Source organism: Hyla sarda, chromosome 2 (assembly GCF_029499605.1).
Source record: "Hyla sarda isolate aHylSar1 chromosome 2, aHylSar1.hap1, whole genome shotgun sequence".
Lineage (NCBI taxonomy): Eukaryota > Metazoa > Chordata > Amphibia > Anura > Hylidae > Hyla > Hyla sarda.
Window position 1 is genome coordinate 261,841,797 of NC_079190.1, and position 27,868 is coordinate 261,869,664.

At 42.7% G+C, this 27,868-nt stretch overlaps 1 protein-coding gene across 6 annotated transcripts in view; it reads left to right on the forward strand.

Moving 5' to 3' along the window:
- MACO1 (macoilin 1) overlaps window positions 1-27,452 on the forward strand; it is a 71,707-nt gene extending 44,255 nt beyond the window's left edge. For all 6 annotated transcript variants that reach the window (XM_056557073.1, XM_056557076.1, XM_056557077.1 and 3 more), the window contains 5 exons: window positions 13,664-13,822; window positions 13,905-14,087; window positions 14,179-14,299; window positions 25,399-25,573; window positions 27,019-27,452. In XM_056557073.1, coding sequence (XP_056413048.1) covers window positions 13,664-13,822; window positions 13,905-14,087; window positions 14,179-14,299; window positions 25,399-25,573; window positions 27,019-27,221 — 841 coding nt within the window. In that variant the 3' untranslated portion in view covers window positions 27,222-27,452. The remainder of the gene's footprint in view (window positions 1-13,663; window positions 13,823-13,904; window positions 14,088-14,178; window positions 14,300-25,398; window positions 25,574-27,018) is intronic.
- The last annotated feature ends 416 nt before the right edge of the window (window positions 27,453-27,868 follow it).

The following is a 27,868-nucleotide window of genomic DNA, read 5'->3' on the forward strand; positions in this document are numbered from 1 at the left end:
GGACATGCTGGTGTTGCCCTATACTTTTCATTTTCACAAGAGGTAAAAGGGGGGAAAAAAGACCCTCAAAATTTGTAATGCAATTTCTCCCGACTACGGAGATACCCCATATGTGGGCGCAAAGTGCTCTGGGGGCGCACAACAAGGCCCAGAAGGGAGCGTGCGCCTTGTACATTTGAGGTGATTTGCACAGGGGTGGCTGATTGTTACAGCGGTTCTGACATAAACGCAAAACAATAAATATCCATATGTGAGCCCATTTTGGAAACTGCACCCCTCATGGAATTTAATAAGGGGTGCAGTGAGAATTTACACCCCACTGGTGTATGATAGATTTTTGGAACAGTGGTCTGTGAAAATGGAAAATACAATTTTTCATTTGCACAGTCCACTGTTCAAATAACTGTCAAACGCCAGTGGGGTGTACATGCTCACTGCACCCCTTATTAAATTCCATGAGGGGTGTAGTTTCCAAAATGGGGTCACATGTGGGGGGGTCCACTATTCTGGCACCATAGGGGCTTCCTAAATGGGACATGCTCCCCAAAAACCCTTTCAGGAAAACTCGCTCTCCAAAATCCCATTGTCGCTCCTTCCCTTCTGAGCCCTCTAGTGCACCCACAGAACACTTTACATACACATATGAGGTATTTCCTTACTCGAAGAGAAATTGCGTTACAAATTTTAGGGTGATTTCTCTCCTTTTACCCCTTGTAAAAATTCGAAAATTGGGTCTACAAGAACATGCGAGTGTAAAAAATGAAGATTTAGAATTTTCTCCTTCACTTTGCTGCTATTCCTGTGAAACACTTAAAGGGTTAAAATACTTACTGAATGTCATTTTGAATACTTTGAGGGGTGCAGTTTTTATAATGGGGTAATTTATATGGTATTTCTAATATGAAGACCCTTAAAATCCACTTCCAACCTGAACTGGTCCCTGAAAAAGTATGATTTTGAAAATCTTGCGAAAAATTTGAAAATTGCTGCGGAAATTTGAAGCCCTCTGGTGTCTTCCAAAAGTAAAAACTTGTAAATTTTTTGATGCAAACATAAAGTAAACATATTGTATATGTGAATCAATATGTAATTTATTTGGAATATCCATTTTCCTTACAAGAAGAGACTTTCAAAGTTAGAAAAATGCAAAATTTTCAAAATTTTCATGACCTTTTTAGATTTTTTACCAAGAAAGGATGCAAATATTAGTGAAATGTTACCAATAACATAAAGTAGAATATGTCACGAAAAAACAATCTGAGAATCAGAACGATAAGTAAAAGCATTCCAGAGTTATTAATGTTTAAAGTGACAGTGGTCAGATTTTCAAAAAAATGCCAAGGTCCTGAAGGTGAAAATGGGCTGGGTCATGAAGGGGTTATTGGTATTCCAGGCCAAAACTTCTTTTTATATATCAACTGGCTCTGGAAAGTTAAACAGATTTGTAAATTACTTCTATTAAAAAAATCTTAATCCTTCCAATAGTTATTAGCTTCTGAAGTTGAGTTGCTGTATTCTGTCTAACTGCTGATGACTCACGTCCCGGCACGTGACATCATTGAGCAGTTAGACAGAAAACGTCAGAAGCTAATAACTATTGGAAGGATTAAGATTTTTTTTAATAGAAGTAATTTACAAATCTGTTTAACTTTCCGGAGCCAGTTGACCTATAAAAAAAAAAAAAAAAAAAAAAGTTTTTGCCTGGAATACCCCTTTAACTACTTAGAAGCAGGCCGAAATCTTGCTCTAAATCTGGCCGTACACTAGAGGTTTTAGCCAGCCAAAAAGGCCTATGGGGACAGTTTTCTGTCCCTTCTGATTGATGCTGTCCAAAGGTAGATGTCAGTAGAAAAATGAATTTGGCATGCTCTTTGTTTTGTGTGGCAGTTGCCATTACTTGTGTATATCTGTTGAATGTCTTTCCATCAGAAGGTTAGGTCACAGATAAGGCTTTGATTTGTAGTGTTAACTTGCGGTATTGTCCTCCAGAATGACATCATTCTCTGACCATCAAAGTCACTTAGAAAACTGCAGGCAAACGTCAAGTGTTGATCGGTCGGGGGTCAATTTGTTTAGAACCTTGAGTACTTCTCCTCGCTTTATCTAGAAATCAGTCGGGGTCTGTATACGCAAACTCCGACCAATCAATATTAATATTGACAGGGATTGTGGGCGTAGGATGAAAATATTGCAGCAATGACATCACAAAGCTTGTGCAGCTGTCGACCACGTAATGCTTGATCAGACCTGGCTTAGTGATTTGACCTTTATTGACCTCCTCAGAGGTGTTTAGAACATTTCATAACTTAATTAGCTTTTTCTTTATTTTATATTGCTATTGTCTAGTTAATTTTACCTATTAACCCCCTTAATGACCACAATGTCTTTTGCTAGCAGGGCAGAAATAGCCCGGCACTGATCTCCTGTGCCATATATCTCATGAGCTGGGCTGTTGTAAGACAGAAGGGCTCATGCCCTAATTACCAGGAGCAGAGAAACCTTGGATCTTTGCTGTGGTAACCCCTTTAGATGCCTTGGTCAAATTTTGATAATGGCATCTAAGTGGCTTCTTGGCATCTGCAACCCCACAGATCACTGGGACATGGATGGGTTTTCATGGCATCAGGGGCCATAAAGGCCCCAGTTGTGTCATGTATTTGCACGTACTCTGTGTGTCAGGCATGGTCCAGTAAATCTCCTGTCAACTTTATGTTGAAAGGATAATGCATGAACTACAAGAAAAAAACGTGGTTTCAAATGGCAGGAAATGCTCAACCCCAAATGCAGTTGTGCATTTATGCTGGGGGAGCAGATCCTGCCCTTGTGGTCTGTTGCTAGGGACAATCCCCAGCACAAAATGCATACAATGGGGGATGCCTGCAGCAGACTAAAAGTGCCACAGTGGCATCCTACACCAGATAAACGGTGTGGATGTAGTGCTGGGCGGTATGACCAAAAATGCATATCACAGTATTTTTTTGTAAGTTATGGTGGTTCCACAGTATTTAACGGTATACCCATTCATTTAAAGCGTAGTGGCTGGCTTCTCATTAATTTAACAGTAGGACGAGGAGAACATATGATTATTTCCCCGATGTTGGGACAGCCGCTGCGGCTGATCATTCATTCATTTGAGGGGGGAGGGGCCCGACCGGTATTGCGGTATAGGAAAAATTCATATTGTGCAGGAAAAACATACCGGTACTCGGTATGAACCAGTATACCGCCCAGCACTACGTGGATGTGTAACCTAGAATAATACACATCCACATGTGCCACTTGAGAAACCTTGGTGTTGGTGTGCGGGCTCAGGTATGTCCTTCATATAAGGATATACTGGCGAGTGTCTCCATTTTAACATCATTTTGAGGGGTAGTCATATGTTACTGTTTACATCTACCACAGTAGTGCACCTAAATTTATGAAAGGATAATACACTGCACATTTATATCACATCCTGAACTATAAAATGATCTCAACACATGGTAAACAAGATAAAAAACATTTGCCAGCATTGCTGTATTTTGTTAATCTTCGTCACACACAAAAATCAGAAATGAGCGTGATCTAGGGGCCTAGTGGGTGATTGTAGTGTATAACATGTAAAAAAAATTTAACAAATACTGCTAATAGCTGGTTAAGAAATGAAAGCTTGCCTTTGATTTGCCCATAGCAACCATACAGTTTGTCTGTTTTAAATTATTTCCCTCCTGTTCCATTTTTGCCTGGTGTATGAATGACTAGGTAAAAAAAAGTTTGACGTCATCAATTTTTTTACTTTTTTTTTAAATAAATTAATTACTCTTTTTAAAAAACTCAGATATGTCAGATATTTTCTCCCGCACTATCCAGTTACTGATGGATAGTGCGGGAGATGCTGATTAAAACGAGCCCTACCTTACCCAGATCCACCCGGCCGTTCGCCCACAATTGTAGTTTTATTCTATGTGTATATCTTGCTGTAACTGGCACGGGTGGGGCTTCTGCAGGTTAACTGGCACTGATGTCAGCGCCGCTTATGAATATTCATCCCCCCTCCCTCCAGTTAGGAGCGGCGAAGAGAGGGAGAGCTGGAGGGAGGGGGGATGAATATTCGTAAGCGGCGCTGACCTCAGTGCCGGTTAACCTGCAGAAGCCCTGTTTACAGCAAGATATACACACAGAATAAAACAATTGCGGACGGATCTGGGTAAGGTAGGGCTTGTTTTAATCAGCGTCTCCACACCAGTACTGTGGATAGTGCGGGAGAAAATATCTGACAGTTTTCCTTTAAAGGGGTACTCCGGTGCTTAAACATCTTATCCCCTATCCAAAGGATAGGGGATAAGATGCCTGATCGCGGGAGTCCCACCGCTGGAGACCCCCGAGATCATGCACGCGGCACCCTGTTTGTAATCAGTGCCCGGAGCGTGTTCGCTCCAGGACTGATTACCGGTGACCGCAGGGTCGGCGGCGTGTGACGTCACGCCTCTGCCCCGTGTGACGTCACGCTCCGCCCCTCAATGCAAGCCTACGGGAGGGGGTGTGATGGCTATCACGCCCCCTCCCGTAGGCTTGCATTGAGGGGTGGAGCGTGACGTCAAACGGGGGCGGAGGTGTGACGTCACACGCCCTGCGGTCTACCAGAATCGGACCCGGAGCGAACACGCTCTGGGTCTGATTACAAACGGGATGCCGCATGCATGATCCCGGGGGTCCCCAGCGGCAGGACTCCTGCGATCAGGCATCTTATCCCCTATCCTTTGGATAGGGGAGAAGATGTTTAAGCACCGGAGTACCCCTTTAAAGACCAGGCCACTTTTTGTTTTTGCACTTTAGTTCACTTTACTCCTCCCCTTCTAAAAATCGTACCGCTTACAATTTTGCACCTACAGACACATATAAGGGCTTGTTTTTTTACATCACCAATTGTAATTTCAATCAATAATTTTAATAACAAAATCTACTGCAAAACAAAAAATATTTGTGGGGTGAAATTGAAGAAAAAACAAAACACCATTTTGTAACACTTGGGGGCGTCCGTTTCTACACAGTGCACTTTTCGGTAAAAATGACACCTTATCTTTTACTCTGTAGGTCCATACGGTTATAAGGATAATCCATTTTATGTAGGTTTTATTTTACTACTTAAAAAAATAATAATAAAAAAAAAATATAAAAAAAACTACATGCACCAAAATTGGCATGTTTGAAATTGTCATCTTCTCACCCCTATAACTTTATTTATTTATTTATTTATTTCCGCTTACGGGGCTATACGAGGGCTCCTTTTTTGCGCCATGGTCTGTAAGCTTTATCGGTACCACTTTTTGTTTTGATGGGACTTTTGATCACTTTTTGGTGTTTTTATGGTATATGAAGTGACCAAAAATGCACAATTTTGGACTCTGCACTTTTTTTTTTTTTATCTTCTGATTGCATATACTGATCAATGCTATGACATAGCATGACATTGATCAGTGCTATCGGTGCTCTGCTGCTCTAGGCTTGGAGTTGCAGATCGCCAAAAAGACTACGTGAATGCAGGTGCGGACCCCCGTCATTCACACAGCTGATCGGGACCCGCGATGTTGCTGCGGATGTCCCAATCAGCTCCACTTAGCTACCGCCACTGTTAACCCCGCATTTTGGTGCCGCGATTAAAGGATTAATGCCGGGAATCTGCCCGATCACTGGTGCCTGTAGCAAACGGGACTCGAAGTTTAACCTGTTCTCCACTCGTGAGAATGGTTGAACTAGGGCTGCAACGATTATTCGATAAAATTCGATAACTGGTTTCCGTGTCGACTAATCCCGTTATTGAATAATCCAGTCATAAGGCTGCTGCGAGCGGGGCGGTCAAATGCTAGGCTGCACCACCGCAGCCTCTGTTCATAAAGTTCCTGTCCAACCATCCGCTGACCCACTGCCAATCACACATGCAGGGCCGGTTCTTCACTTTTTATAGGGGCGGAAATCCCAACTGCTGTACGCCCCCCCCCCCCCCGTGAGCAAATATTCCCCCCGCCTGCACAGTCCCACAGTGTAAGCATTTGCACCCTAGTATTTGTAGTACTACAGACATGGGTTGGGTGCAATGCTGTACAGTCTGCACATACACCCATGTGTATAGGAGTGCTATATAAAAAGAGTAAAGTATGAAGAAGAGAAAAATCCAAAATTGCTGCTGTTCGGTCACATCAAATGCTAGAAACTTTTTGTATGGCCATTGTACATAATTTTTCAAGTCGAATCGGCTGAATCCCTTTTTTTGGGGGCATTTTGAAATTTTTGCCGGTTAATCAATGAAATAATGGACAACTAATCGATTCACATCAGAGATCAGAATTTCCTCCCTGCAGAATAACCTTTTGAAAAGGTCACTGAAGAAAGCTCAGTAGTGTCTCCAATTCATCTGAACTGGACAGGTCTTGTCTTTTGTCTGAGTCCTGCTCTAAAGCGTAACACTAAAATGCTGTTAAAAAAAAAAAACATACACAGCTCAGGCAAGATGATGAACAATAATGAACTAAGGGGGAAAAAAAATGTAAAATAGGATGATGGAAACAGTTAAGAAAAAAGAACATGCGTATCTGACTCTAAACAGGGGAAAAAAAATCTAGGTGGCCTATTATCCATTGTGAAAACATAACTTGACTTAAAAGGCAATGCGTATTTCCATGGAATAAAATCTGAGGTTGAGTCTTAGATTTCTGACATGGATTCAGTGTTTACCTGAAATAAATGGCATGCCACCTATTTACTTGGCAGACATTGCATCCCACTCATGAATATGGGTTTTCCTCAACCCCTTTTCTCACACACAGTGCCATCAGGTTTTATGGAGTTTTCAGCACATTGTGTACTCTGAAATACATGTGATGAAAACTGTGTAAACATACCCTTTCAGCTAGACCACTAGCACTGAGGAGGAGGAGGCGGAGGAAAGGTGTGCTCCTGGAACATGTAGAGAAGATCTCAGATTTATTTGCCAGTCTCCCTTTAATGCCTTCAGCTCCAACACTGCCCCAGCCCAATCTGCTGCCAGGAAGCTACATAGGAGCAGCCCATTGTTGTATGTGTCTTTCTGACTACAGAAACCGATGCAGGAGCAGCACTCAGTCTGTCCTTACATGACCATAATTGTATGCCTTCTCTATCCTTTGGGAGCTGTCTAGGATGGTGGTCAGCAGTCTGTGTATCTGTTCAGTGAAGAGTTTGTGCACTTTGGTTAAACATTAAAAACGGTTTCCTGATATGTCCATCGCAAGTTGACCTGCACTATGGCCTAAAGTGAACAGCTCTAATCTGTGGGGATGCTTGGCAGAAAGGGTTCAAATCCCATGTAGTGCTACAGAGAAACTCCTTGTACCTATTCTCCACAATGGCTCCATCATAGAGATCCAAACCCATTCATAGTTTCAAAGAAGTTGAATGCTACAGTAAAACAAAGATCATCATGGTTTAGGCAGCACCTTTTAGGCTAAGTTCACATTGCCTGCCCCATTGTGCTCTGTCCCGTTAAGGACCCATTTTTTATTTATTTTTGTATTTGCGCCAAATGGCCCCCAAAAAAGTGTCGGAGCACAACAGACTCCACCGGGACTTGAATGAGGTCTGTCTGGATTTGGTAATTTACCGGAGTTTAGTAGAGAGGGAGAAAAAAAATAGTGCATGTATTTTTTTCCTCCACTAAACTCCCCTCATTCTGAAGGACTTGCAAACGGAGCTCTGTATAACTAAGCCCAATGGCAATGTGAATGAGCCCTAGGGGAGTCCAGGCAGAGACAAAAAAGTAAGGGATTCCAGGGCAGCAAACTCAGATCAACACATCGTAACACATTTTCAAGTATTTCTTCCCTACTGCAATGTTTTAGCTCACACAGCCTTTATGGTTCATATTGAGATATTTGATGGTTTGTGATACCTGGTGTGGGTATATAGTCAGGTTCTTCCAAAGCATTTGAGTGACTGTATGACTATAGCAATCTGCATTGGACTGTAGGCCAGGCCCTTAGTTGGGAGGCTGTATCCTAAGAAATGTGGAAATCCTATCGCCCGACGCCCAGGACATACAGCCTCGGGTGCTGGGCAGGTGAATTTTTCTGGCCTTTAACCCTGCTTTGGGCAAGCAGGGTTGAACCTGAAAGCCCCAGACAAGCACAGTGGCACTCAGTGTATGGAGTGGGCTCCTGACTTGAGCCCGCTCCATACCCGGTTGCCCCCCCCCAGTGTATTTCAGCGATCCACTTTAGAGGTAGCGGAGTGCTTACCTCTGCTTCCCTAGAGACCATGCTTTGTCATTGATAGAGCCTGGCAGGAGCAGGCTTTATCAATGGAGCGCAGAGCACACAGATCAATGGAGTTCACTAGAACTGCATTGATCTGTATGTGGAATCCAATGATTCCTCTTAAAGTTCCCCTAAGGTCCCTAATAAGGTGTGTGAATTTTTTTTTTTAATTTATAAAAGTTTAAAAAAGACACACATTATTTTTATATTAAAAGTTCAAATCCCCCTTTTCCTATATAAAAATAAAACAAAAAGAAAAACAAAACATGTAAGCATAAAAATAAACATATTTGGTTTCGGCACGTGTGCAATTGTCCAAACGGTTAAAACATTATATATAACGTATGGCATATGACGTAAATGTAGAAAAAAAACCAAACCTCCGAATTGCATTATTTTATAACTTAACTCAGAAAAAGTTAAAGTAAAAAGCAATTAAAAATTCACATCAATACCAAAATAGTACCGATACAAACAGATTATGGCGTGTAAAATGAACCTGGTATACCAAAAATTTAAAAGTTACAGGGGTCAAATGTGCAATTAAAAATAAAATTCTAAAGTTTAGAATTTTTTTTTTTTTTTTTTAATTGGTAAAACATGACAAATTATACAAATGTGGGATTGGTGTAATGAGGCCGGCCTAATGTATCAAAATAACATGTTAGCTAAAGAAAACCACCAAACTTGCAAAATTATCTTAATTTCACCATACCATATAAAAATATAATATTTTTTTTTTTTTCGGAGCATAGGTTATGGAAAAATGAAAGTTGTCATTACAAAATACAATGTGTACCGCAAAAGAAAAGAGTGCAAAAACGAAAATTGGTCCGGACATGTAGATTGTGCTTCAGTTTTAGTCCCTTGGACAATTTTTTTTTTTTTTTTAACACCCCTGATCTATTGACTGTTTGCACTAATGCTACTATTTTATGTATCTTTTTATCGAATTGTCATTTTTTGAATTTACTATCTGTAGTGAACTACTAGAACGTTTAGAATTTTGAGAACAGTTCAGTGATGCACTGTAGAATATTGTTTTCTGTTTGGGTCCGGTTGTCCTCTCCTATGGCTGTATAGCATTGACCTTGTCCTTCACGCATCCTTCTTCTTCCCCCATTTCGCTGCACAATCTCTCCAGTGTAACCTTCTTTTTCAAGCAGCTATGAAGGCCATTATTACACTCCCCATGGCAGATTTACATTCCCTGCCAGCTTCGGTTTCTTCTTACAATTGTCTTCAGAAGATATAATACTGGGCTATAGTGAAGTAAACTCTTTAATACTGTTTTTTACAGGAGCTATGACAATCCAGTTTATATCAGATCAGTGTTTTATTCCACATCTGTCAAGATTCCATTAGCAATATAGAAAAAGGCTCAAACCTAGAGTAATGCATCGTTTCATGCTCCTATAACCTAAAAATAACTGAAGATTATCCACTATACAGTCTTATAATATACGCAACTAAGGTTGTATCTATTTTAAACATGCCGTTTTGAGCTCATTTCTTTTGGCATCCAGTCATTTGATAGCTGCCAAGTGTGTAGAAACGAGCAGATCTAGTCAATAGGTTGTTCGATTCAATTTATTCCCCTTTCTGATGATTAGTCTGGAGTGAATTTGACATTGGTTCGATTACTAAGGGCATAATCCCAGAGTGTTTTGTTTTTTGTTTTTTGTTTTTTTTCCAGATTTTATATAAAACTCAAAGTATGTGTGTTCCAGCATCACTTCCAAACGGCTGAAGATATTAACATGAAACTTGGTCACTTGTTACTAATATGTCAACTACAAACATAGGATACATACCTTACCCACCTCTATTTGTGAGGGTCTGTGTTTTTGTTTAAAGTCCCATACAAGTCTATGGGAAATATGTTACTGCATAACTTCCAAACAGCTGGAGATATTTTGATAATACTTTGCCACATGTTACTAATATGTCAACTAAAAATATAGGAATATTTAATTTAACCCTGACCTACCCCCATTTGCGAGGGTCGGGGTTTTTGTTTAAAGTCCCATGCAAATCTATGGGAAATGTATGATCCTGCATAGCTTCCGTATTGCTAGATATTTCGATAATACTTGGTACATGTATTACTTATATGTCAAATAAAAATATAGGATCGTTAAATTTACCATAACCTATCCCTTTAATGTGAAGAATGGGGTTTTTGTTTCAAGTCCCATGCAAGTACATGGGACTTCTGGAAGCTTGCTCCGCTCTACATCCCCTGGTGAATGCGTCAGTCCAGCTGGCAAGCCACACCCTCCCCGCTTGCCATGCCCTATCTTGCAAAGATGCCCACCCTTTAACCCCTTTTACTCAACAGCCTGTTTTGACCTTAATGACCAAGGCAATTTTTCAAAATCTGACATGCGTCCACTTATTTGCTAATAACTTTGGAAACACTTTTACTTATTAAAGTGATTCTGAGGTTTTTTTTTCGTGACATATTGTACTTTACATTAGTGGTAAATTTGATTGATATATTTAGCGTTTTTAGGTAAAAAAAAAAAAAAACTTCGAAAAAAATGTGATTTTTCATTTTTCTAGACTTTTTCTGCTTGTAAGATTAATAGTTATACCGCACCAAATTAATGATTAATTCACATCTGCAACATGTCTATGTTCCCATCAGTTGATAAACATTCTTTTACTTTTTTAGAATGTTAGAAGATAAGTTTAGCAGCAATTTTCCAGATTCAAGAAAATTTCTAAATCTGATTTTTCAGGGACCAGTTCAGTTCTGAAGTGGAATTGAGGGGCCTGTATGTTACCCCCCCTAACTCACCCATTTTATAAATTGCACCCTTTAAAGTAGTCAGAATTACATTTAAAGAAGTTTATTAACCCTTTAGGCGTTTCACAGAAATACAACCAAAGATTTATAACCTGAATTCTGACGTATTTAGAAATATCCCATATGTGGCCTTTGGGCGCTACATGTCTCTCACACATGCCTCAGACATGAAGGCGTGCTATGCAGATTTTGGGGCATCCTTTAAAGGGGTACTCCGCCCCTGGCATCTTATCCCCTATCCAAAGGATAGGGGATAAGATGTTAGATCGCCGCGGTTCCGCTGCTGGAGACCCTGGGAATCGCCGCTGCGGCACCCCGCCTTCATTACTGCACAGAGCGAGTTCGCTTTGTGCGTAATGACGGGTGATACAGGGGCCGGAGCAGCTTGACATCATGGCTCCACCTCTCATGACATCACGGCCCGTCCCCTTAATGCAAGTCTATGGCAGGGGGCGTGACGACCGCCATGCCCCCTTCACATAGACTTGTATTGACGGGGGCGGGCCGAGACGTCACGAGGGGCGGAGCCGTGACGTAACGATGCTCCGGCCCCTGTATTGCCAGTCATTACGTGCAGAGCGATCTCGCTCTGCGCAGTAATGATAGCGGGGTGCTGCAGCAGTGATCCCCGGGGTCCTCAGCAGTGGGACCACGGCGATCTGACATCTTATCCCCTATCCTTTGGATAGGGGATAAGATGTCTAGGGGCGGAGTACCTCTTTAAGGCTGGGTTCACATCAAGTTTTGGTCCCATATGGACCGCAGGGGCAGCTGAAAACTTGCGCTCCAGGTATGCCTTTGTATGTGGTCCCGTATGTAATTAATTTCAATTAGCCGACCGGTCGGCTAATTTTTGCCCTGTATGCGGTTTTCCCACCCTGGTCGACTACGATTTTAGGTCCGGTGGAAAACCGCATACGGGGCAAAAATGAGCCGACCGGAGTCAGCGTTTCACTATGGTCGGCTCATTGAAATTAATTACATAAGGGACCGCATAGGGGAGCGCAAGTTTTCAGCTCCCCTGCCGTATGCCGTATGGGACAAAGCATGATGTGAACCCAGCCTTATTAGGACATTTTGTTGAAATCATATAAAGTCGCAGAGGCCTTGGGGTGCAAAAATATTTTTGGGAGACAAGTTGACGCTTTCATTGGTACCATTCTGGGGTACATGTGACACCCTGTTTTTTTTTTTTGAGAGGTGGTATACATAAAAAAAAAATCTATTCTGCGGTTATTTTTTTAGAAAAATGACATGTTAACTTTACTCTGCGGTTATGGCAATACCAAATTTCTATACTTTTTTTTTTTTTTTTTCTTTAATCTTTTAGTTCATTTATAGCATAAAACAATTTTTTTTTTTTTTACAAAATCACTTACAAGTCGCCATATTCTGTGTGAGCCATAACTTTAATATATTTTTTTTTTTCCACTGACTCAAGTGTGAGGACTCTTTTAGCAGGACATGTTGACATTCATGGGGGGGGGGGGGGGGGGACAATTTTTCGGTGTGTTGGGGTGTAATAAATTTTATATTATAGAGATATATAATTGTATTTTATGTTTTTCACTTTTTTTCGATATTTTTGTAAACTTTTTTTCAAATTTTTACACTTTTTTTTTTTTTTTGCTATTATACACACAATTCAATGGAGTACAACCATCGGCGCTCTGCTTTCAGTTTGCAGAGTGCCGATTGGTGACAGGGAGCTCCCTCCCTCTGTTACCCTAATACATGCTGCGGTCACAGTGACCACAGCATCTACAAGGTTCACTCTGGATTGGAGCGGAGATTGATCCTGAGTGCTGCTGGTGGCCTCCCCAGACGAGGCCCCCTCACAACTGATCGCTTCACTATGTGAAGCGACGGAGGAGAGGGGGAAGGAGGAGACCCCCTGCCAGATCCCTGCTATTGGTTCGTCTGTACTGACAGACCAATAGGAGGTATCACTGGCCGGGGACCGCTGCTATTGGTCCCTGGCCAGCTTCAGGGAGGCCCGGCTGTACAGCACAGCTAGCCTCAATAAACTGTCACAGTGCCTGGCGGCGCTGTGACATTTTCTTTCCATCAGATACATGTACCTGATGTTGCGGGAAGTCACCACTAATCAGGTACATGTACCTGATTTTGCGTAAACTGGTTAAGCCATACCCCTTATATTTTCTACCCTTTTTGTGTATCGGTCTGGTTTGCAAATCACTCCCACAAAGCCAAGCCCCTTCTATTTTCAGCTTACAATATCTTTATTACAACTGAGCCCCACCTTAGGAGGGGCTTTGAGGTAGGCATATGAGGAGGGGCTTTGGGATTGGGATATGATGACAAGTTTCCTCCTCCCAACAGCTGCTTTACTCAGTGTAGCTTTTCACCAGGAGCAGAGCCGTCCAATTGTAAACACACACGAGCATTGCAGGTGGTCTCTGGCTGCGATTTTAGACTGTAAGGCAGGAACCTGGGTAAATTGTACACCCCCTTCACCACTTTACCACTTGTTGTAAGTTGTTAGATATAGAGGAGCAAGAAGTTTTTATTTCTTTTTTTAACCAATGCATAAGACTGACCATTTTGTTTGTGCTTTTAGGTTGGAACAAGATGTCAAAAAATTAAAAGCAGATTTGCAGGGCAGCAGGCAGATTGAACAGGATCTCCGCAGTCAGATCAATGTACTAACAAGCACGGAGCGGGGAATTCGAAATGAAATAGGGCAGCTCCGACAGGAAAATGAGCTGCTGCAAAACAAGTGAGTCTCTAGAAAAAAAGAAATGCCTAGCTACCAAAGAAGGGTCTTATTCTACATTCCGATTACTTCTGTCTTTGCTCAGATTGCATAATGCTGTTCAGATGAAGCAGAAGGACAAGCAGACCATTAGTCAGCTGGAGAAGAAGCTAAAAGCAGAGCAAGAAGCTCGAGCATTCGTAGAGAAGCAGCTGATGGAAGAGAAGAAGAGGAAGAAATTAGAAGAAGCCACAGCAGCCAGAGCAGTCGCCTTTGCTGCAGCTAACAGGTAAGTGAAAAATCTGTGTGAGAAATGTAACTAACTAGAATGTTGGAGTTAGCATTGTCAAGATCACTCATAATTGACCTTTTTCTTTTAGAGGTGAATGTACAGAAACATTAAGAAGTCGAATCAGAGATCTAGAGAGTGAATGTAAAAAGTTATCAATAGACATGAAGCTGAAAGAAGACCAGATAAGGGAACTGGAGTTAAAAGTTCAGGTATAGTATCTTCCGGCATAGTGGCTAGTGGAAAAATAACTGGTGAACTTGCAAGATTTTTGGTTATGCAAATGGTTATAACAGTTTGTGAACAGTGTAGAATATACTTGAAGTATCAGCAATACCACCCTTAAAGGGGTACTCCAGTGGAAAACATTTTTTTTTAAATCAACTGGTGCCAGAAAGTTAAACAGATTTGTAAATTATTTCTATAAAAAAATCTTTACTCTTCCAGTACTTTTTAAGCAGCTGTATGCTACAGAGGAAATTCTTTTCTTTTTAAATTTTTGTGTTGTCCACAGTGCTCTCTGCTGACACCTGATGCCCGTATCAGGAACTGTTCAGAGCAGGAGAAAATCCTCATAGCAAACCTATGCTCCTGTGGACAAGACAAAAAAGAAATTCAAAAAGCAAAGAATTTTCTCTGTAGCATACAGCTGCTAAAATGTACTGGAAGGATAACTATTTTTTTAATAGAAGTAATTTACAAATCGGTTTAACTTTCTGGCACCAGTTCACTTCAAAAAAAAAAAAAAAATTAAAAAAAAATAAAAATCCACCGGACTACCCCTTTAATATCAACTCAGTCCCAGTGTATGAACAATTATGCCTGCATACTCTACTTCTTACACACTGCAGAAAAGACTGGTCTCTGGCTGCAGTGACACTCCCTACCTATGTAATAGACAAGGCACCTAAGCACAGTAAACCTCATCAAAACCCTACATCAACCCAAAATGTAGGCTCTTGCAGACAATACTGCAGACTGGAGAACAATGTTCTCAAAGTTTTTAAGATTTTTTTTCTTTTAATTCACTTCCAGGTTTTAGAGTATCTAAGTTACCTAGATATTTCAGTAAATGGAAACATCCAACTTTTGGCCTTAAAAAGCATATAGGCAGGGGCGTGGCCTGGATGCCGGAGTGAGCGGCCACATAATGTGAGGGCTCCCGCTTCCCCTGCTAAAATTATCCTGCATATTTACCCTGTCTGGCTGGTATTGGCATCACTAATGTCTCAAATGCGGAGTGGTCGTCCGGTGGTGTCCTCAGCGGGCTCCGGTGTCTTTGGGCGGAACAGGCGGCTCCAGACGCTGTGGTCTTCGGGTCCTGGCGGTGAGAAGGCTGCTGTGGTCTGGCGGAGTGGCCCCTGGGTACCTGGCTGCCGTCGGTGCAGTGTGCTGAGGCTCTTCCCAGCTGCTGTGAAAGTCTGTGGTCTGGTGCCATTGTAGGCCTTTGTGGTCTGGGCCTTTCTCCCCCTGGTTGCTGTGGCAACTTCTGCGGCTGGTGGGAGCTCGCTGTTGGGGGAAGGAGTGCACATCTTGTGGGGCATCTGCCTTCTTCAGCGGAAGAGGTGAGATCTATTGCTGCCTGGACTGCTTCTCCAAAAGAAAAAGGCTGCCCTGAGTTTTAAAGGGACTGTCTGGGCTGCTCTTTTGGTGTCCCAAATACCCTGCGCTTCATTTGTCCTCATATTCCTGCTGCTATCTGCGGACTGCAGTGCACCCAGCGGTGCCCCCCTCAGGAGGTCTCCTCTGCTTTATTGATAGCTGGATTGCCTGCTGCCTTGCCTTCTGTCTGTGAGTACCCTTGTGGACTGCATCTGGGCTTGCAGGGACTTGTGGTGCATCACACATTTGCTGGGGTCTGCTTTACTGATTGGGGTGACCTGCGCTCATTGAACTGTGTTCCTAGTGACTTTCTACCTGCTCTGTGTGTCCCTGTCAGCCATGGATGGCACCCATGGTTACAATAGATGTAAAAAATCCAAACTAAATGCTGCAGCCTCTCGGCCGATGAGGATGCCTCCTCTGATGGTGGTTCCTCCTGATCCTGTGGTCCGTCCCATCGAGACCTTGGTGCTCAGACCCCTGCTTGCTGCTAAAGTCTCTGTGCAGGCGACAAAAGCGCTGAGCCAGTTCTCTAGAATTCTGGACCGTCCTATGGGTGACTCTCCTGATCCTCCGCTGTCATTGTTTGTCATTGTTCTCTGAACTTTTGGCTGCCTTTATATCCTGTCAAGCGATTATGGTGTCCAAGGTGGATGAACTACGACAGGAATTTATCTTAAGGCATGATACTAAAAAGATATGAGAGTACACTGAGAGGGTGGAGCGCAGGGTCTCTACAGTGGAGGATACTCTTCATCCTTTGCCGGATCAAGTTGTTTCTCTTCAGTGCCAGATGACTGGAGTCTTGAGCCGTATTGATGATATGAAGAACTGCTTACGACGCAATAATATCCACCTTGTAGTTCCTTCCTGAAAAGGTGGAAGGGACCGACCCTGTCATGTTCCTTGAAACGTGGCTGAAAGAGATTCTTATAGTGGATGCTGTCTCTCCTTATTTTTCTGTTTAACGGGCCACAGAGTACAGGCTCTGCCTTCTCCCCCTGGGGCTCCTCCACGCCCCTTCCTGGCGAAACTTCTCCACTTCAGGGACTGGGATGCTGTTCTCCGTGCAGTCCGAATAAAGGTGGAAGTCATCTGTGATGGAGGAAGAGTATCCTTTTATCTGGACTTCTCTGTGGAGTTACGCAAGCAGCGGGTTCAGTTCACCGAGGTCTGGTCGAAGCTACGTGTGAAGGGCTACTGCTACTCTATGCTGTATCCTGCTCGCCTAAGGGTGGTGGATGGGTCCTCCACTAAATTCTTCACATCTCTGAGGCTCTTCACTGGGTTGATGCGTCCTCGCCTGTCAGACCTCCGGACTGACCTGTACTGGACTGTCCTGCCTGGGACTGTTCTCTCCTCCTTTGCCCTTAGTTAGTGGTTAGGGAGCTAGTTTGCCCATGAGTCTCCCTAGGTTCTGGTTTTATTTAGGGATTCTCTTGGGGTCATGTTCCTTAGTTGCCCGCCATCTTGGTGTTAATGGTGGGGTGGCGGGAGGGTTCTGGTGTTAGTAGTTTTGTTTACTAGGCATTCTTCTAACGCCCCGTGGTAGTTGTATTTTTAGGATTTAGGTCTGCACTTTGTTAGGGCATAGAATTTTTATTTTGTCCGTTTTAGTGCTAGAAAGGGAAGTTTGGGGAATGTTTTGTTTATGCTTACTTTAACCCCTTAAGGACCGGGGTTTTTTCCGTTTTTGCATTTTCGTTTTTTGCTCCTTGCCTTTAAAAAATCATAACTCTTTCAAATTTGCACCTAAAAATCCATATGATGGCTTATTTTTTGCACCACCAATTCTACTTTGTAATGACGTCAGTCATTTTGCCCAAAAATCTACGGTGAAGCGGGAAAAAAAATCATTGTGCGACAAAATTGAAAAAAAAACGTTGTTTTGTAAATTTTGGGGGCTTCTGTTTCTACGTAGTACATTTTTCGGTAAAAATGACACCTGATGTGTTTTCTGTAGGTCCATACGATTAAAATGATACCCTACTTATATAGGTTTGATTTTGTCGTACTTCTGGAAAAAATCATAACTACATGCAGGAAAATTAATACGTTTAAAATTGTCATCTTCTGACCCCTATAACTTTTTTATTTTTCCGTGTATGGGGCGGTATGAGGGCTCATTTTTTGCGCCGTGATCTGAAGTTTTTAACGGTACCATTTTTGCATTGATAGGACTTATTATTCATTTTTAAATGATATAAAAAGTGACCAAAAATGCACTATTTTGGACTTTGGAATTTTTTTGCGCGCACGCTATTGACCGAGCGGTTTAATTAATGATATATTTTTATAATTCGGACATTTCCGCACGTGGTGATACCATATATGTTTATTTTTATTTACACTTTTTTTTTATTGGAAAAGGGGGGTGATTCAAACTTAATAGGGGAGGAGTTAAATGATCTTTATTCACTTTTTTTTTTTCACTTTTTTTTTGCAGTGTTATAGGTCCCATAGGGACCTATAACATTGCACACACTGATCTTCTATGTTGATCACTGGTTTCTCATAAGAAACCAGTGATCAACGATTCTGCCGCATGACTGCTCATGCCTGGATCTCAGGCACTGAGCAGTCATTCGGCGATCGGACAGCGAGGAGGCAAGAAGGGGCCCTCCCGCTGTCCTGTCAGCTGTTCGGGATGCCGCGATTAGCCGCGGCTATCCCGAACAGCCCGACTGAGCTAGCCGGGAACTTTCACGATCGGCGCTGCGCGCTATTAGAGGTGGGTCCCGGCTTCACTATGACGCCGGGCCCGCCGTGATATGACGCGGGGTTACTGTGTAACCCCGCGTTATATCAGAAGAGCAGGACCAAGGACGTACCGGTACGTCCTTGGTCCTTAAGGGGTTAAAAAATTTTTTTTTTTTTTTTTTTTTTTTTTTGTGCCCTGTCTTTTTTTTTATGTTGGAGTTTGAAGTGTGTGTGTGAGTGATCCCGGTTCTCTCTCCTTCCTTGCTCTGGACCTCCCTTGGTCCTCATGTCTGCAAGAGACTCCTATCACGGGCCAAAATGTTCTTGACCTTCAAGGGGCCTGGATAGCGTGGGGTTATCATGCCTCTAACTATGCTAGGAGTGTCTCTGTGTTGATTACTAAATCTTTGCCGTTGGTTGTTTCTCAGGTGGCTTGTGACACTTTGGTAGATTTGTGGTATTGCACTGTTCTCTGGGTTCTTTTTTTTTTCCTTTTTGTTCTGGTCTCTGTCTATGTGCCTCCCCTTTTCAGATCTGTGTTGGAGCTGATTACCTACAAACTGTTGTCTTTCTGACCCAGTCCTTTTTATAGGTGACCTTTAATGTGGCTCCAGATCCCCAGCTCAACCACACCACTGCTGCTGACCCTGGCTCTCCTTCCTTTTATTTATTGGCGCCTGGTGCTGGGCCTGACCGACCTCTGGAGATGGAAGTATCTGACTGCATTTTTCTTTTACTCTGCGGCTCATAGGTCCTTCTCTCGCATAGACCTTGCCCTGGCTTCTGAAGATCTCTTCCAGGCGGTAAGAGATTTTCTACACCACTAGGGGGATCTCAGACCACTCAGCTGAACTTGTAGTCCTCAATTTAGGCCCTATTCCTCCTTCCGTCTTTGGCGCATGCACCCAGGTTGGTTGACGGCGGAGGCGCTGGGGGTAGCTCATGCTGAATATTGGGAGCATAATGCTTCTCATCCTGATCCTTTAAGTTCAGTGGGATGCGTATAAGGCTATGATACGGGGTGCCTTTATAGTGGGTGTGGCGGGCCAGTTGAAGCTTAGGTCAGCAATGGAGGTGGGGCTGCAGGTGGAGGTGAGCACTTTGGAAGCGGAGTATGTCAGGGATCCCTCCCCAGATTATGAGAGGGCATGGGCTAGGGCCCAGAGGTTTCTTTTGGTGGTTCAACGGGACAGGATCCAGCTGCGGTTGGCAGGGAGGCGGCCCTTTTTTGAGTTCGGGGACTAGAATGGGAAGTTGCTGGTTTATTTGGCGAGAGCTAGTAGGCCGCCCGCCTCTATGATGTTTATCAGGGGTGGTGATGGGGCTGTGGTATCGGACCCTCAAATGATTAACTCTGTCTTTATAGACTTCTATGCGTCTTTATATTCTGCTCCGGTTCAGCCCTGTCAGGGGGCGATCCTGTTTTTCCTACAACACTTGTCCCTTCCCATGCTTAGTCGGGTGGAGGCATTAGATGCTCCTTTTTACAGTTGAAGAGGTGAGCCAGGCTATTCGTGACCTTCCTACTGGAAAGGCTACAGGTTCTAGATAGTATGATCGGTGACTGGTACGGGATGAATGAGGAGAGGTTGGCCTCTATTTTCCTTAGATTGTTTCACTCAATAGCTATCGCGGACTCTCTTCCAGACTCTGAGGGAGGCTTTGATTGTGGTGCTCCCAAAGCCTGGTAAGGATCCATTGCTACCTGATTCATGTAGACCTATTTCCCTTCTTAACGTTGATAAAATTTTTTATCTAGAGTACTGGCTAGGTGCCTTCACGGTGTCATTATCTGTCATTCATCCTGACCAAACTGGGTGTATGCTGGGTAGAGCTACCGATGTAAATGTTAAGTGCCTACAACTTAATACTGCGGTGATGGGGGCAGGATTTCTTCTGGAGTGGTGATTTAGATATCTACAAAGCCTTTGATTCTGTAGTATGGTCCTATCTCTGGGAGGTTCTGGGAGCCCTTGGGTTTGGTCCTCATTTCTGGGCTTGGGTCCGCCTGCTATATGATAACCCTAGAGCCCGCATTCGCACTAATCTGGATGTATCTGCACCCTTTCCCCTACACCATGGGACGAGACAGGCCTAGAGGAAAGGGTGCAGATACAACCAGATTAGTGCGAATGTAGGCTCTAGGGTTATCATATAGCAGGCGGACCCAAGCACAGAAACAAGGACCGAACCCAAGGGCTCCCAGAACCTCACCATATGTGGTATTCCCAGGGGATCTATTGTTGAAAAAGTATCCTTGCATGCTGATACTTTAGTGTACTTGGCGGATGCAGAGGCTTCTCTCCTGGCTTTTTTTTTTTTTTTTTTTTTTTTTTTTGTAATTGTCCGTTTTGGCTCTATTTCAGACTTGCGGGTCCACTGGGCTAAGTCTTCCCTGATGGCTCTTGCTCCTAGGGTTCCCCTTCCGTCTGCTCTCCCAGCAGGTTTGCAGGTGGTTCCTCGTTTTAGATATCTGAGGGTGGAGGTTACTGCTTCCCTTGCGGAGTATATTTCCCTGAATTTGGGACCACTTTTGAGCTCTACTGGGGAACGGCTGAATGCCTGGTCCTCGCTCCCCTCGTCCCTAGCCGGCAGGATTAACATATTTAAAATTATTTACCTTCCTAAGTTTCTTAATTTGTTCCATTTATCTCCTCTTATTCCTCCTAAGAAATATTTTAGTGTGCTGTTTGGTGCTCTGGGATCCTTCTATTGGCAGGGCAAGCCTCCCAGGCTTGGTCGGGCTCTCCTCCAGGCCCCTAAACGGCATGGCGGCCTGGCCGCCCCTGATGTCTATAACTATTTTCTTGCCTCCCAACTGGTTTATGCAGCGTGGTGAATCGACCTGGATCTTTTGAATTCTGCTTCTGCCTTAACTGGAGTGCTTATGGGCTCCTATGAAGCTCTTACCAACTCACTATACAGGTATCATACTCACTCTTCTTTTCTCCTTCCCCTTCAGACAATAGCTAAAGTGTGGTCCGTGGTGTCGGGTAAATTTCTGCAACCCCTGGTATCTCCTAGGGCACCCTTGTGGGGGAATGTGCGTTTTCCACACCTGCATGGGTTACAGGAAGCCGGCTTCTGGGGGACTGATGGAGTCAAGTTTGTGGTCCACCTTTTGGGAGAGGATAAAGTTTTCTTATCCTTTTCGGACATGGAGGATCGTTATGGCATCCCTGAAAATGCCTTTTAGGCGTGCGGTTCAGGTGCAATTTGGCTCCTTGACGTTTCCTTCTGCATTTTCTGAAGTGGAACTTCTACTGGGCACCACGGACCTTTCTAAACCTCTTACTCAGTCCTATGCTCTCCTTCAGTCGTTGATGCATAGTCCTTTCTCGGAGGCTTATCCTAAATTGGTGATGGATATCCCGGACTTGACTGTGTGTCAGTGGAAGGTGGTGGAGGGTTCTTATTATTCCACTGTAGTTAGTAGTAGACAGAGGTTGATTCAATCTAGATATGTACTTAGACTGTATTATACCCCTGCTAAATTGTTCCTGATCTGTTTTTGTTGCTCCTTGGAGGTAGGTACCTTTTTGCATGCTGTTTGGGACTGTCCTGTTGCCCTCTTTTGGACGGAAGTGATGGGGTTTTTAGCTGATAACTTGGACTTCCCTTTTATACTATCGCCAGTGTTGTGCCTGTTGGGTGTTATTAATGAGGTTGTTTCTAGTTCTCATAGGCGTCTACTGATCTGTTTTCTTTTCTGTGCACGCAAGATTGTGGTGATTACCTGGATAGATACCTCCTCTCCCCCTAGTCCAGGTGGCTTAGTCTGGTTAATATATATATATGTCCCGTTGTACCAGGCACAGTATGTGAGTCGCAAATGCCCTAAGAAATTTGATAAGGTCTGGACCCCCTGGCTCCTACTTGATGTGTCAGCTGACCCCCCCCAGATTGTCTTAATAGGTCTCCTATGGAATGCCGCTGTTTACTGGGGGGCGGGGTGGGAGGGGTTGGGGTTGCTGGCATGTGAACATGTAGGAGTGTCTGTTTTTGTCTGTCTGTGTTGGGCCTTTCTCCAGTTGGGTCTCGAATCAGGCTCTTATAAGCTGAAGGCATGTGTTTAATCCTACCTTGAATCCCTGTTTGTTGTGATACTGGTCTCGGAGACCTACGGAGACTGTTGTTTTTCTATTTCACCATGTGGGAGTTGTATATTTAATAAATTGTAAAATCTAAGTTAATACTTTTAAAAAACATACTGGCTTCCTGTGACCCACAGTACTACTTTATCGTATCCCTCCAGGCTGCTCTTAGATCCCTCCCCTATCCACCACATTCTGTCTGTATGCTATAGACCAGGAGAGCGGTGATATAATAGGAGAGTCCATAAAGGGACAGCTGCGTAGTTAAACAATTTACACTGCCTGTCTCTACTTTGTGCTCTATTGTGTCCTGCAAAAGGTAGCTCGATACTGCTGTTTGCTGCATCTCCTAGGAATACACTAATACTCTATAGCTCGAGTTAGGGGACTGACTTTTTGCGTCCTAATCATTCACTTTCTGTACTTAGGTCATAAAGCAGAGCATGTACAGTGTTAAGATGTTACCCCCTCTGTGAAAAGCCAGAGCATCAGGCATTAAGGGAAGTGTAGACTGCATTTGGTGATCATATCAAGGGAAAAGTATGGCAGACAACCATAAGTAGCACAAAATGGGGATACGCAAGGCCTACACGAGTCTCTACATGTGCCGTTAGGGGTCATTGAAGTGGGCTGGGGGTGCTGAGCCAGCTCCATACCTATCGGCTGCTAATGCCTAACATGGATCTACCTTGTCAACTTTTTTTAATGTTTAAATGTCCCTGCAGATGACCGCAGCATCTAAACAGTAGAGGCACGATGTAAACGTGGTGAGCTGATACCTGGCCATGGCAGCTTGAGGCCTTTACTAGATTTCTCTGACTGCCATCAGGCTATATTTAACAGGCTACAATACAGATCACTGTTAAACTGTAAACTTAGAGAAATGTCGAACCCCAAGTTTGCGATTTTTGGTCACAGCAGCAATCAGAAAAATGAATAAAAGCAATAAGTAAGTTTTAAACTACGCAAAATCCAATATCAATAAAAATTAGAGACCATGGTGCAAAAATGAGCCCTTATGTAGCCTTGCAGACAGAAAAATAAGTAATAGGGGTCCGAATATGGTTTAACTTTTAGCATATGTATTTTTAGTACTAGAAGACAAAAATCTTTATAGTAAGATGAAAGGTGGTGTTACAAAGGACAATTGGTCAGGCAAAAAAAAGCAACCTCTCATATGGCTCTGGATGGAAAAATTTGTGTTAGGGCTTTTAGAATACAACAAAGAAAAGAACAAATTTGGCTTGGTTTGTTAAGGGCATATAAACTTCTCTTAGACTAAGAATTTTTTTCCATTGCCTCCTTCAAAGGCAAAACAGCAATTTGTTGTTCACAAGTAAAATTTGTCATATAGGTTGTTAAATTTATGCCACACCAGATATAGCTATTTTTGCATATGTTTTATGGAACAAGTTATATATTCGGTTCATTACAAATGCAGCAATACAACATTTATGTATTTGTATTACTCCTTTTGCATCAAGTAAACAAATATTTTTAGTGCTCAAATAAAGCACTGCAGTCCTCTATTGTAGTATAGGGTAATGCAAAAAAAGCAGAGATGGAGCTTATAGTAACCCCCTGGTTGCATAACAGCCCATAGGCACCCCCTGATTGTGCAGGGCACCATTGAGTTAACAGGAGCCCACTCCCTCTGTTTTAACTTTCTATATACCACAGCATCTAAGGAGTTAATTGACAGAAATTGGAACTGGCTCTAACCTCCATGGTTGCCAGTTGTATGTTACATGAGCAGTGCCATCCTTTTAATCGAAGTGTACATTGTTGTGCACAGGGACATTTTGAAAAGTAACGTAACACTGGATTGGGAAGATATTATGGAAACACTGCAATAACAGTACATATTGGCAACAGCTTTCTTTTCTTTTTACTTATAGTAGAGTTGCTTGCATTGCTGTGGACACAGGTCAATCACATTCTACCTTTCTGACATCAATTATACATCTATTTGTGAATTATTTATAGCCTCTGATTGTCATTTACCATTAGAGAAGTATCTAGCCTTTTTTGAGTGCTGTTATCTACCATATCTACCTCCTGGCTGGGGCATTCCTTCGTGTAATAATCTCTTGATAGGCACATAGCTGTTGCTCATCAATCTTAAAGGGGCATCTCATCAAAAAAAAAAAAAAACGTATCCCTTATCCACAGAATACATAAGTGTATGACCACAGGGGGGGGGGGGGGAGGAATAAGACCTACAATCTCACGAGAGCAAGTTCGGTCATCTTCCAGCAGAATGGAGCGGCAGTCACATTTGTACACTGCCATCTCTAGCAGGTGATGAATGGACTACAGAACTTGGCTGTCTCTAGGAACTCCCATAGACAGTAAATGGAGAAGCGGTCAAAAATGATCCATTCTGCTGAAAGACTTGGTACCCTGTTCTCGAGATCAGGTATAGGACACTGTTATTGGCTTGAATACCATTTTAATGTAAATCTCTCAGCTTTATTTGCATCAATACCCTGATAACTATCCACTGGTTTCTGCATATGTTAGGAGCAAAAACTGTAGGTTTCCTAGAGCTGATGGTGGTTTCCAAACTGTAAAATCATTTTTTTTATCAGCCAAGTGCCAAGGAGGCGGGGCCAAGCTGCTGACATGCCACAGCCTGGCATATATTAATTTTTCCCCCCCTCACCTTTCAGTCACTCCTTGACTGATGTACAGGGTAGGTTGGGAGGTGAGGGTGAGCAAGGGGGCATGCCAGGTTGCTCCACCACCTTAACCCTTGGCTAAAAAAGAAAAATGTATATTATTTTCTATCCTCAGATAAAATAAGGGCATTTAGAATATTGATTGCTGCAGTATTGCTAACCAGTAACCATTAATATACACTACAGTATGACAGTCTAAGAAATGTTTTTACTGTGACATATTATCCATTTCAGGAGCTGCGAAAGTACAAAGAAAATGAAAAAGATACAGAGGTGTTAATGTCTGCACTTTCAGCCATGCAGGATAAAACACAGCACTTAGAAAATAGCCTCAGTGCGGAAACCAGAATCAAGCTGGATTTGTTCTCTGCACTAGGTGATGCGAAAAGACAGCTGGAGATTGCCCAAGGTAACTGGCACCTTGCTGTGGCGAAGTTTGAAATGTCTTTTTACTGATTTCATTTTTTTATTTTTTTTCCTGAACTATTGTTTTTGTGTGAAATATTCTGCATGGGATTGGCTCTCAATGTATATTTAGGCAGTGATAGTGTCATTGTCAGTTGTTGGACTTGGGTGTCAAAACGACACAAGCTCCTTATTCCCATCAATGTCAAATATGACCACAATTCACACCCCTGAATATGTAAATAGGGTTTCAGCAACTCTGTTTACCTGCTATGGAAATTTTCCACATATGTTTCATTGCGCCATGGAAAACTAAATCCAAACAAAAGCAGAATGCTATTTATTTTGTATGGAAATGCTGAGGGTTGGCAACATAGAATCACAGTGGGGCTAATCTCTGTGCAGATCACCCCTATACACCCAGAGCAAATAGATGATAGAAATCACATAAGGCAGATTTCACACGGCAGAATCTCCGGCTGGCGTTTCCTACTGCAGGCACCGCACAGATTTTGCCGTCCCTATAGACTGCAATGTCTGCAGAGCAGCGATCCGCCAGAAAATTTAGCAAGTTCAATGTTCTGGTGGAATTTTTCAAGGGGAGTTTTCGGGTGGAAAGTCTGCCTCGAAAACTCTGCAGTGCGCACTGTGCAGCAGAATCCCATTGCTGCACCGGAATTTCCGAGCGGCATTTCAAAACAGACTTCTGCTTGGGAATTCTGTAGTGTGAACCCAGCCTAAAACTTGGGTTTCTGCTTCTGGCTCTTGAAGTAAAAAAAAATTTGGTGAATTGTGTTCAAATTCCAACATGTTTACTACCTTTTCAACATACTAGCTACCTGGTAGTTAAACTATGTGTATGATATGAGGCACAAAGCCAATAATACAATAATTTTCATGATTCAGTATTTTTCAATAGTATTAATATTGCTGAATTGACTACTTTATCATCGTGTTACCCTGCACTGACAATGTGGGGGCTTTCCCTTATGGCCCTATTAGAGAGGAGTGAATTGACAGTAAATGGTTGAGTCTGAATCAAACAAATTGGTCATCAGATTCTCCCAAAAAAGTCAGGTTAGACTGAGGTCTCCTAGCACCATCTGCAGCTTTGCTTTGGTCTGTTGTACTGTAATTTTTTTCATCTCTTATACAAAAAGAGTACAAACCACTTTCTTTATACATTTCCTTCATTTATGAGCCACTCCCGGCTTTGGCCAGAGATGGCAGACTACAGAACTCAGCTGCCTCTAGTAGCTCCCATAGATTCGGTCTTTCTCCTTCGTTTATGAGCCACTCCTGGCTTTGGCTATGAAACTAGAACAAGTGCATGTGTGATTCCAGCCGTATGGTCCTCTACGCTTGGCTAAAAGAAGATGGTTATTGAGGTGGCATTGGTTTTCAGACTATAGTAATGGCCTCTGTTCCTTTTTTTTCCCTCCTCAACAGGACAAATTCTTCAGAAAGATCAAGAAATAAAAGACCTCAAACAGAAGATTGCAGAAGTAATGGCTGTAATGCCCAGCATTGCATACACTGCAGGGACAAGTACCCTAAGCCCAGTTTCCCCACACTACTCTTCCAAGTTTGTGGAGACTAGCTCATCTGGGTTGGACCCCAATGCATCAGTTTACCAGCCACTCAAAAAATGAATGCCAGCTGCCATCAGCCCACCCAGTCCCCTTTTCCCCCCACAAATTTTGTCTGACTGGAGTCAACATGCAAAAGCATCTGTTGCAATTAAAGATGGAATTGTATTACAAGAACTGTATTTGTGTTAACTTAAAATGAAAAAGAAAAAAAATCAAAGCTGATAGCACCATGTTGCAATAGGATGAGGTGATTTTTGTTTCTTGTTTATTTGAACTTTTTTTTTTTTTTTTCTTTTAAATAAACCTCACAGAATTTTGCAGTTCATCCTATGGCAAAAAAACGTGATTCACTTGAGTTTATACATTGAATGCCATTTCTTACTGTGCATAATCTGTAATTCATGTCCTATTGGTCATTGATGAATTGACAACATAAACTAAGCTTCAAGGAATAGCTTGTGGAGATGGAGGGCAGTGATTTAGAACTGTATAGTTAAGATGCAAGGAACCATTGTAACGGTCACAAACCTGTTTAATGGTTCTGAGATGAACCGTACATTGTTCCCATTCCCCCTCTGAGACGATCTTGAATTGATTTCTATCAGTGCTTTCAGCCCAAGGATCAATATACAATCTAGGGAATACAAAGAGAAAAACTACTATTACTCTTCATTGTGTTTCAACTGCAAATCCACACAAACCTATTA